Source organism: Ranitomeya variabilis, chromosome 6, assembly GCF_051348905.1.
Source record: "Ranitomeya variabilis isolate aRanVar5 chromosome 6, aRanVar5.hap1, whole genome shotgun sequence".
Lineage (NCBI taxonomy): Eukaryota > Metazoa > Chordata > Amphibia > Anura > Dendrobatidae > Ranitomeya > Ranitomeya variabilis.
This window is the reverse complement of record NC_135237.1, coordinates 443,609,484-443,622,170: the sequence shown is the minus strand read 5'-3', so window position 1 is coordinate 443,622,170 and position 12,687 is coordinate 443,609,484. Positions and strand designations below refer to the sequence as shown.

At 42.0% G+C, this 12,687-nt stretch overlaps 1 protein-coding gene across 19 annotated transcripts in view; it reads right to left on the bottom strand.

Moving 5' to 3' along the window:
- The window catches only part of DTNA (dystrobrevin alpha), a 354,562-nt gene that overhangs the window by 27,382 nt on the left and 314,493 nt on the right, over positions 1–12,687 (bottom strand). For all 19 annotated transcript variants that reach the window (XM_077270435.1, XM_077270433.1, XM_077270447.1 and 16 more), the window contains one exon: positions 8,117–8,206. In XM_077270435.1, coding sequence (XP_077126550.1) covers positions 8,117–8,206 — 90 coding nt within the window. The remainder of the gene's footprint in view (positions 1–8,116; positions 8,207–12,687) is intronic.

Below are 12,687 nucleotides of genomic sequence, written 5' to 3'. Positions count from 1 at the left end.
TAATTAATATGTACACACCTTAAGGCATTTTCCCATAAATGTAAAGGGACGCAACCAATGAGAATAATGGGTAGATATATCAATAAAGGTCTGAACAATGTCCATTGATGATGGGAGCAGAGAAATGGTCTGTGGTCACTACCTGCATAACCAGTCTTTATAGGGATTGCCTTGCTAATTACTTATAGTTTCTACCTGTTGACTGTTCAATTAGCACAACAGCAGGAAAAATTGATTCACAGTCAGTGTTGCTTCATAACTGGACAGGTTGATTTCACAGCAGTGTGATTGACTTGGAGTTACCGTACATTCATTGTGCTGTTTAAGTGTTCCCTTTATTTTTTTGAGATACCGTATATACTCGAGTATAAGCCGACCCGAGTATAAGCCGACCCCCCTAATTTTGCCACAAAAAACTGGGAGAACTTAATGACTCGAGTATAAGCCTAGGGTGGAAAATGCAGCAGCTACCGGTAAATGTCAAAAGTAAAAATAGATACCAATAAAAGTAAAATTAATTGAGACATCAGTAGGTTAAGTGTTTTTGAATATCCATATTGAATCAGGAGCCCCATATAATGCTCCATAAAGTTTATGATGGCCCCATAAGATGCTCCATATTAAAATATGCCCCATATAATCCTGCATAAAGGTGAATAATGGCCTCATAAGATGCTCCATAGACACATTTGCCCAATATAATGCTGCACAAATGTTGATTATGCCCCCATAAGATGCTCCATAAAGATATTTGCCCCATATAGTGCTGCACAAACCTTGATTATGGCCCCATAAGATGCTCCATACAGACACTTGCCCCGTATAATGCTCCACAAACGTTAATTATGGCCCCATAAGATGCTCCATAAAGATATTTGCCCCATATAGTGCTGCACAAACGTTGATTATGGCCCCATAAGATGCTCCATACAGACACTTGCCCCATATAGTGCTGCACAAATGTTGATTATGGGCCCCACACAGACACTTGCCCCATAGAGTGCTGCACAAAAGTTGATTATGGCCCTATACAGACACTTGCCCCATATAGTGCTGCACAAACGTTGATTATGGCCCCATACAGACACTTGCCTCATATAGTGCTGCACAAACGTTATGGCCCCATAAGATACTCCATATAGACACTTGCCCCATATAGTGCTGCACAAACGTTGATTATGGCCCCATACAGACACTTGCCTCATATAGTGATGCACAAACGTTATGGCCCCATAAGATGCTCCATACAGACACTTGCCCCATTTGCTGTTGCTGCGATAAAAAAACCGGCGCCGCTCGGTCTTCAACGTCTTCTGCACTGACGTTCAGGCAGAGGGCGCGCACTAACCACGTCACCGCGCCCTCTGACCTGAGCGTCACTGCAGGAGATGCTGAAGACGGAGCGGCGCCGGAACGAGGAGCAGGTGGACATCGCGCAGCGCAGCGCTCCCCTCCCCGTTATACTCACCTGTTCCTGGTGCGGTGCAGTCCCTGATTCCCCGGAGCCGCAGCTTCTTCCTGTACTGAGCGGTCACCGTTACCGCTCATTAGAGTAATGAATATGCGGCTCCACCCCTATGGGAGGTGGAGCTGCATATTCATTACTGTAATGAGCGGTATCATGTGACCGCTCAGTACAGGAAGAAGCTGGGGCGCCGATGAGCCAGGGACCGCGCCAGGAGCAGGTGAGTATTATTAGACTATACAGGCCCCGCTCCCCCTCCCCTGCCGACCCCTGGGTATGACTCGAGTATAAGCCGAGAAAGGGACTTTCAGCCCAAAAAAATGGGCTGAAAATCTCGGCTTATACTCGAGTATATACGGTATATATATACCGGTATACACCCAGATAAGTTTAGGGATTTACATTTATGGTTTGTTTTGGTACTGTGCAACAAGTGGAAATAAATGTCCCATTCTTTTGACACAACTATATGAATGTAGATTGTAGGGATTCACGCTCAGCCGTAGGAAGCGTTCAAAAACGCACTGGATTCTTGCATCAAAACAATGGGACGTTTATTTCCACTGGTTGCATGCTTACATTTTGGTGCACACAGCTTGTGCAGCATTATTTAAATCTGCAGTATGTCAATTCTTTCAGTGTTTTTGCAGCAATTTTTGACCCATAAAAAGCAATGGGAAAATGTAAAAACATTGAGCAAACGCAGCAAACAGGTTTTGTTGGGTTTAGGCATTGTTTTATGCTGTATTTGTTGTAAGTAAACTAGCTTTATTAAACCAGTATTGTAGAAAAATCACACATGTAATCCACACAAAAACAGTAAAAAAAAAGCAGCAAAAAGGCAGCAAAACCTGTGTTTTGATTACAGTGTTTTTACTGGCAAGAGCATAGGTTTTGGCTGAAGAAAAAAGTGCTTCAAAAACATTGCATGTTTAAACCCCTTAATGACTGCCAATATGTCTTTTAACTGACCTGAGATATAAGGGAATAGCCTCCCTATACAGGAGACAATCCAGCAGCTGTCGGCTGACAACTTGCTGCATTAGTCAGTGTTTGCACCGTCCAAATCTGTTTAACCCCTTAGATGCTTCTGTCAATAGTGACTACATCATATAAATGCTTAACAGAGTGTGGGGGCTTCCTCTTTATCCCAGTCGGTGCCCTCAAATCATGATTGTGTGGTCCTGATGGTTGCTATGGAAATTCATGAGCAAATAGTGGCCTTAGAGTCTGACAACTGTTGTAACCTGTTCAGAAGTCATTATGATAAAGTATAATGTGTCACGAAAAAACATTCTCAAAATCACTGGGATTTGTTGAAGCGTTCCAGAGTTATTACCACATAAAGTGACACTAGTCAGATTTCAAAAATATGGCTCTGTCGCTAAGGGGTTAAAGAGGTTGTCCAGGACTAACAGGCAGGTATTTTGCTAACAGAGGCAACTGTCTGCCTGTTCTAAGCAGCATAAGCTCAGTGCAGTCACTGACCGCTCCTGCTGGAAATTCAGCTTCTCCACATCAACAGAGAGCTCTTTTTCGTCCTGGCTGCTCTGTCAACTGGGCGTGGATGGCTGAAGTTATGCTGATTGACAGCCAACTCCCTGCAGTTAGGCGCTCAGGAGTCAATTATCAATCAGCAGCCCCATCAACAGAGCACAGAGGATGAAAAGCCGCTACTCTGTCGATGTGATGTTGGCAGAAGCTGGTGAATTGCCAACACAATCGGTCTGTGATCGCTCTCCGTCGGTAAAGATCGGTGCTGGATACAACAGGCAGGTAGTAAGCAACTACCTGCCTGTTAGTTCTTAGTACAAAAAAAATAGTCCTGGCTAACCACTGTAACATAACCTAAGATCAGAAGTTTTTATCAACTTATTCTTTCTTGCAAAAATACAAGTACACGAATACAGTATAACTATGATTATCCTACTATATAATTGTCTAAGGGTCACTTCCGTCTGTCACGGCAGGTTCCGGTGCTAAGGATGCTATGCGAGAAGGACCTGCCATGACGTCACGGTCATGTGACCGCGACGTCATCACAGGTCCTGCACTCATACCAACCCTGGGACCGGAAGCTGCCGCGTGCACCGCACACAGGCGCCAGGACTTCAAGGGGCCTTCGGAAGGTGATTATATGTTTATTTTTTATTTTAAGTCTTTTTTAACTACGCATATAGTGCCCACATTGCTATATCCTACGTGGGCCTACGCAGCTGTGCAATACACTACGTGACTGTGTTATATACTCCGTGGCTGTGCAATATACTACATGGCTCTGTGCTATATACTCCGTGGCCTGTGCTATATACTCCGTGGGCTGTGCAATATACTCCGTGGCTGTGCAATATACTTGGGCTGTGCAATATAGTACATGGCTGTGCAATATACTACGTGGCTCTGTGCTATGTACTCCGTGGCCTGTGCTATATACTACGTGGCTGTGCTATAAACTACTTGGGCTGAGCTATATACTACGTAGCTATGCAATATACTACGTGCCTCTACAATATACTACGTGGCTATGCTATATACTACGTGGCTCTGCTATATACTACGTCGCTGACCAATATACTACATAGCTGTGCCATACACTACGTAGCTGTGCAATACACTATGTGACTGTGTTATATACTACGTGCCTGTGCAATATACTACGTGGCTCTACAATATACTACGTGGCTCTACAATATACTACGTGGCTGACCAATATACTACATGCCTGTGCAATACACTACGTAGCTGTGCAATACACTACGTGGCTATGTTATATACTACGTGGCTATGTTATATACTACATATCTCTGCTATATACTACGTACGCTGTGTTACATACTATGTAGCTCTGTTATATACTACGTAGCTCTGTTATACACTACGTAGCTATGTTATATACTACGTCGGTTGTGTTATATACTACGTCACTGTGCAATATAGTACGTAGCCTGTGCTATATACTACCTACATATTCTAGAATACCCGATACGTTAGAATCGGGCCACCATCTAGTATATATATAATAATCCAAAATAACAATGACTTTTCATTCAGTTTCACTTGAAATACTTTATCAGCACTGTTCACTTAATAGCAATAAAGTAAAATAATAATTTTCCCTTCTTCCCCTGTGTTTTTGAATATAAGCCTTGCACACTATCGAGATAAGTGTGAATTCTATGGAAGTTTAGAAAATACTTTGTTCCATGTATCAAGTGTTTTGTCCTTTTTTAATTGAATTTTCAGAATAATCACAGATTAAAAACGCAAGATAGTAGCATTCGATGTAATCAATTCAACAAAGAAGATCAAATCACCAATGAATGGACTCAGCACTAAGTAGTCCACATCTTATTCTATTTAGACAACAACGGGACAGGTCATTGACACAGAAGGGAGGAAGGGAATTAGAGAACAATTCTAACTTGGCATAAACTTCCTAAATTATTTTTCATAGCTTTTTTCATAACAATAAGATGTGTTTTGTCCTTTTTTTAAAACTTCCTGAACAACCTCCCAAATCCTAGTGAATTGTGAGCAGTTGCTAATGATATTTCTTACCATAGTTTTGAGTAATTTTGGATTTGATAAAACACTTTAAGAACGACTGTACCTTTTTTGCTAATACTTCTAGCACCCACCTGGCGCAGCTGTCACCTTATGGGCGTATTAGTACTTTCTACTTGAATGATCAAAGTGACATAAACATGGTGATTATGAAAGTTGCCGCACTTAAAGGCTACTGTGGGTTTTGTTAACTGGAAATAACTATTGACACAGTACAATAATTGAAGTACTTAAAACACCTCTACCAAAAAAGAAGTAAGGAAACCCCACAAAACCCTTTATAAACGTTTACATTCTAGTTTCTGCAAGTACATTTTCACAATAAGTCATATTATAAGAGTGTTTTTTTATGTAATGTTTTAAAATAAGTTGCTTTGTTTTTGATACCTCCTGGTATTTGTCTTTGACAAACTATATTGATAAAGTCATGTGCGGATTTCATGCAGATTTTGCACATCTAATACAATTCTATGGGGCAAAATCCACATAAAAAACTCAGCGATCCGCAAGAAACATCATGTTGCAGATTTTAAAAAAAATGCATCACCGGAACTGTAAGATGCTGTGTTTATTGCGCAGTGAAAATATGAAGCACCAAAAACTCATCAATCTGGCTGGTTTCACATTTGCATCTGTGCGCGCAGCGTTTGATCCGCATAGATCCGCATGCGTCATGCGTCCATATATTTAACATGGTGTACACAGGGACATGTGTTAGCATGCTTTTGCATACGCGCGCGTATTCTCGCAGTGTGCGGCTGGGCGCGGCGAACGAAACATGTTGCATTTTTAGAGGAATCAAAAATCTGTTAAATATGCGCAGGTGTAAAAAAACGCATTACTGTCTATGGGAACACATGCATACGCATGTCCTTGCGCATGTGTTCGATGCGCTTGCCTACTTCGGACTGCGCATGTCCAGGAACTGATTGAGACACGCCCACTGAGACACGCCCTCCTGGAAATATGGAACGCATGCGCATAAGCAAATGCATGTAAAAACGCATGCAAATGCAGCGCTTTTTCTGCCATCATGCGTAAGCTGATGTGGATAAAAAACGCTGGGTAAATATGCGTTTGCATGCATTTGCGTATGCAGATAATACGCTGTGCACATATACGTAAATGTGAACTTAGCCTAAGCAATAGCATGTTTCAATTACAAATTTCCCAGAACTTTAGCTGCATACTGTAAGTTATCCATATATTTTCTTCAAGAACAGCACCTCCACTATACGGAAAAAATAAAACTGTATGAGCTATTTGATAGCATAAGGCTATGTGGCCACGTTGCAGATTTTTAGTGTTTTTTAAGCGTTTTGGGGGCGGTTTTCCGCTGCGGAAACGCTTAAACGCTTACATAAAGCATCCCATTATTTTAATGCATTCTGCAATTTTTGTGCCCATGCTGCGTTTTTTCCGCAGCGAAAAAGCATTGCGGGAAAAAAACGCAGCATGTTCATTCATTTTGCGGAAAATCGGCGGTTTTGCCGCTATAGAATTGTATTTGGACCACTGGAAAAAAAACGCTAAAATCCGCCCCCCCCCCCAAAAAAAAAAAAATGCGAAAAAAAAGCGACAAATACGCGATAAAAACACACAAAAAATGCAAGCGGATTTGCTACCAAGGGAGTCCGGATTTGATAAGGAAAATTCGGCAAACTTTCTGCAACGTGGGCACATAGCCTAAGGGTGCTGCTGTAAAACACGCTCTTGATGGACAATTACACAGTGAAAACTGGTAGAAAAATTAGAACGGGTATAGAAATTAGTTGTAGTGTCCCAGGAGTTCAGCCATGTCCCTATCCTCCTCATTCTTACTGTCCTATTTATGACTGCTAAACCACGGTTGTGGCAAAAACCTATAATCTAATGATCCTCGTCTATAGCTGTACCAAAGGGTGATCAGGCCGTGTACTGTGTTTAAAGAGGTCTGGTCACAAGAGTTTTGCTATTTTATTCTCGCTGCTTCCTTTGAGTATAATTCTTTTTTTTCAAAATCTGCCATATAAGTCCACAAATATGGGTCTTTTTATATTGCACCAAGTTCATAATCTTTACCAAGATTGGGCAAGGTGGCTCAGTGGTTAACATTTTAGCCGTGCAGTGCTGGGGTCCCGAGTTGAAATCCCAGAACATCTGCAAGGAGTCTCTATGTTTATTTTATTTATTATGCTTACTTTTATAATGCCATCATATTCCACAACGCTTTACATACATTATCATTGTTGTCCCCATTGGGACTCAATCTAGATTCCTTATCAGTATGTCTTTATAGTGTGGGAGGAAAGCGGAGACCCCAGAGGAAACCCACGCAAACACGGGAAGAACATATAAACTCCTTGCAGATGTTGTTCTTGTCCAAAGCAACAGTGCTAACCACTGAGCCATGTGTTGGACATGTATGTTCTCGCCGTGCTTTCATGGGTCTTCTTCCTTCTCACTCCAAAGACATACTGATGGGAATTTAGATTGCGAACCCTAGGGAGAACAATGATGATGGTGATGTGGAAATTAATTGCACTATATAAATAAGCTGCACAGTCTAAAGAATCCTGTAAGCAACATTTTCCATAAAAATTAGCACTACCTGAAAAGACCCCTATCTCTGGAATTGTAATGTAGGTTAATAAAACAACAACATTAATCTGCATACTCAGGAATAAAAGAATATCAAGAAGCGGTGACTGGAGACCTGGTGACGGGTTAGATGGAAGCTCCATGCTGTCACCACCAGCCAGAGATGGCTGATCAGCAATAGATTACCCCCATGTTCTCTGTAGGATTTCTATCAGACTGACAGTTCCAGGATCATGCAGACAATTCTGCAGACTACAGGTGAGGACCACTATATTTCTCGCTTCCTTCTATCATTCATTTTCAGGTTTAATGTTCCTGTAAGGCCAAAATTAGCCCAGTGAACTAGAAAAGAAACAAAATATTTTCTATCCCCACCCTAAATAAAATCCCCCCGTGTGCAGCCCTTTACCCAACTGTGCAGAACATTACTCTGTTAATTACCCATTGGATGCAGGTCTTTTCTTTTAGCAAACAGCCAAAGCGTTTAGTCAGTGCAGCCATTGTTACCTGATTTAAGCTCCTTTACTAGAGAAGACATAGTGTTGGTTATGGAATCCGCTGCCACTAGCAAGTCATTCCGCAGATTTCTTCTTGCACCTAAAATGTCAAATTATGAAAAGCTGATGACAATGATACCCGCAGCAGAAAGTAAGCTGATAAATAATAATAATCTTTATTTTTATATAGCGCTAACATTCAGCAGCACTTTACCGTTTGCACACATTATCATGATAAACTCTCCATACAACTTCTGTACCAGTGTAGTCCGCTGAGATCACAGGAGTTTGTAGGATCCACGCTGGTTTCTTTCAGGTGCTCTAGTGTGACCCCACACTTTAAAAAAAAGTTTAGATTAGTTGGTTTCCAACCATACTGGCCCAACCATGTGCGCAAGGGAACTAGAATGAGCTCCACTGAAATTTGGGCAGGAGGTGACTCCCAAATTAAAAGTGTAGACGTCAATATCACACCACACCTCTTATTTTAGATATCGTGCTACAGCTTCTCCCTAACACTTGTAAAACAAAAGTAAGTGATAACACGGCCTTTTTTCTTTCATTGCTTCTCTTCATCAAATATTAAAAATAGAAATCTACATCCATTTTATAGTTTCAATAATCGGACTGTCACCAACTACAGCATGGTGTTGGCCAAGAAGAGGCTCTGTATCAGGGAAAAGTGCCTGCTCCTGGGCGATGTTTCGTGGGTTCTCCCCGTTTCTCAAGCATGCAACTTGTTGTCATATCTTTCATCAAAAAGTATACACCACGTGTATACACCCAGCACCAAAAAATGTATTTGATAAAGAGAAGCACTACAATGAAAATGGCCGTGGTACCGCTTACTTTTCTTTACATGATCCTTAAAGTGAACCTGACTGCTGATAAATGCTGCCCAATCTACCAGCAGCATATAGCAGAGACCGGAAGTATGAACTCAGCCAGGTGTGCTTGACTCTGAATCACTGCGGCTTTTCAGATAAAGACATACTTTAAAGGCCACCGAGGACCGAGCCGCTCAGGAGACTTGTCAGACAGGTAGGTCCCTGGCGGCTTCTCCCTATCTGCTGTCCTGGACTGACAGGTCTCTGCCTACGTGCACGTATAGGATTCCCTGGAGCTAGAAAAGCCACAAAACCGATAAGGGGCACTGAAAATGTTGCATATAATGAAAGATTAAAATAATTAAATGAATTTAGTCTTGAGAAGAGCTCTCTATGGGTGCATGATTACCTGTACAAGTACATAAATGTCCCATACAAAAATATGGTCAGAGGTTTTATTGAAGAAACAGGAATACATTTTTTTTTTGTATCCTATAGATATGGTTGATTTTAATTTGTATTTAATGTGGATTTTAAACATTTGTTTTTTTCATGTTGTTGAAATCCTTGGGGAAGGATCAATACCGCAAGGGGTTACTGTTGGCTATGGGGTTAACCGGGTTAAATCAAATCTATTGGAATTCTCTGTACACACTTGTGACACCCAGTAACTCATTTTTTTTTTCTCCTTCCCTATACTACATATTACTAAGAATGAGGCGGATTTGTTCCACTGAAGAATAATTCTTTGCCCAGTCCACTGATCTCAAAACTCGTTTTGAGGCACACAGCTACAGCCGCAGGAGTATCAAGCGTGGTTTTGATAGGGCAAGAAAAATGCCACGGAAGGATCTTCTGTACATGACTGGAAGGAAGAGAAAAGTGAGGGCAGAGGAGGACAAAATCAGATTCATTACAACGTATAGCCATGAATGGCCTAAAATTAGAGACATCCTGACCAGACATTGGTCTGTCTTAATGACCGAGCCCTCCCTGGCTCCTGTCCTGGGTGACTTCCCGTCAATGACCGCCAGAAGATCTCCGAATCTGGGCAATCTATTGGTTCGCAGCCATTATGTCCCACCGATCACAAATCCTTTTGGTACTAGGGGTCCTTTATTGGGTTGTTTTCAATGTGGCCACTGCCTGACAGCATATCACATGTGGCACTTCGAATGTTATATATTATGCCACGTGTGGATGCTCTCTGATATATATCGGATTGACATCTAGGGAACTCCGGGTACGTGTCCGCGAGCATGTCAGGGACATTCGTGCAGCCAGGGCGGTGCTCGATCCCTCTGACCTGAAGACGATCCCCCGTCACTTTAGACAATATCATGATTGTGACGCGGGGTCTTTTTGGGTTAGGGGAATCGAATGCATACATTTAGGAGTGAGGGGTGGGAATTATAAAAAAACTTTGGCGCAACGTGAGGCTGGTTGGATTGTGCGCCTTAATACTATGACACCTATGGGACTGAATTAGTCCCTTAGTTTCTCCTCTTTTCTGTGAGAAACCCCCCCCCCCTTTGTTTTTAACCTTTTTGTATTGTTCTTAATTTATTTTTGTTCATTATTTTAGTTTCACCTCACTTATTCTTGAGTCACCTTGACCTGTTGTATATTACATCGTCTATGACTGGATTGGATGATTTCCTAACCATTAAGATCATCTGGACCCATCAACTACATATATGAACTGTGACATCATTTGTCTCGCTCGGCAACAAGCACATTGTTTACCATGCAGGTGTAATGAATACATGCCAGGATATTAACTTCCTGTTTTGTGAGACACATTCATGCAACTATTCAGTCTTTTGTGAGACGTATATACGCAATTATTCCTTGTAATGATGGTTAACATAAGACTTTGTTATTATAGTCACGGTACATCTTTGCGGTCGCGCACATGCGCAGTGTGCGTTCCCCTTGTCCTGTGTTGGGGCGGCGTCTTCCATTGCCTCCCACATACGGCCGGGGATTCTTTCCCCGTCCCCGTGCGTCTGTGGTGATGCATGACGCCCTTCTCTGACGCAGGACCTGGCGTCCGACGCGCGCATGCGCCAATAGTACCGCTATGATTGGCTGAGACTAAGCATGTGATCTGTCACGTGCACAGTAACAAACCATATTTGAATGTCCTTGTGACTGCTCCAACCACTTCCCCTTGAGAAAGCAAACACTGGAAGAAGCGAAACACGCGTCGGGGGTCTCTGCTTTTAGGATCCAACCCGGTGCCCTCTGCCCTGAATTGGTAAGCGCTGCCTTTTATATTTGATTAAATGCTGTGGGGTGTTTTTTCTCCCTCCAGCAGAAGAAAACGGTATTACTTGCAGCTCTCTGCCTCTTTGCACATTATTCTTATGGGCAGCGCGCACCGGGGGATACCTACTTTTTAACCATCCTTATGCACACTTTAGGTTATTGATGCTTTTGTATGTACACCTTCTTATATTTGTAAACTTAATAAAATATTACTGATTTTAATTAACCTAGATGCTCCTGTGTTCTCCTTCTTTGGCCTATACTACATATGCGGTCTTGATTCAGTACTCATTTGGACCTGGAGGAAGACACATGTGGTGTCGAAACATGTCGTCCATAAGGGATTGAATGTATGAAATATTGTTACTGAAGAAATCTGGAACTTTTTAATGGATAAATAAAAGGTATATTTTACTCTACCATCGGACTGATCGCTGGAGAAACAAAAAGTGTATATATATATGGGATACTCTAGGAGCTGTTCACAGCGGAAACCATTGATTATTTTAAAAAGGCTTAGATGCTTTTTTGTTTTTTATTTAAATAACAAATATAGAGGAAATGTGTAAAGTATAAAGGAAATGTGTAAAGGTCCTTCCTGTTTGGTCCAGTGGACTTACAATTGGGATCTGGAGGAAACATTAGCATTTCTGGGGCAGAGGACTGGATGATGTGGCCAGAACTTAGTAAAAGGGTATAGGGCCACGCACAGCCCAACAAATTCACACCAGAAAGAGAAATACATTATAGTGCAAATGTGGCTGGCGTAGATTCCATCTATTGCTGCATGCGCAGCAAAAAAATAACATTGGTGCATCTTACTCCAGCGTACTTTTTATTGTGACTGATGGAGAGAATGCCGGTCTTAATAAATTGACACTTTTGTGTAAGGCCTCTTTCACACTTCCGTTTTTTTTGCCATCCGTCGCAATCCGTCGTTTTGGTAAAAAAAACGGATCCTGCAAGTGTGCCCGCAGGTTGCGTTTTTTTGCCATTGACTTTTATTGACGACAGATTGCGACGGATGGCTACACGTCGCATCCGTCATGCAACGGATGCGTCGTGTTTTTGCGGTCCGTCATGACGAAAAAACGTTCAATGTAACGTTTTTTCGTCCGTCGGATTCGCCATTTCCGACCGCGCATGCGCGGCCGGAACTCCGCCCACTCCTCCCCGGACTTCATAATGGGCAGCGGATGCAGTTTTCTGACAACAATTTTGCACAACGTCCGTCGGTACGTTGGGCCGACGGTTTGCGACGGCCCCGTACCGACGGAAATGTGAAGAAGCCTAAGACAAAGCAAATTTCCACCTGAAATTGTACAACGGCCTATATCATAAGTTAAGACATTAGGTAATTATAACAAAACACACAAATTCTGTACAAGAAAAGTAGTCTGCACGTCCAACATGAACCCGTGTTTGAATATAATTCAAGACAATAGAATTAAAAACCTTAAAATTGCAAAAAGCACCACAACCT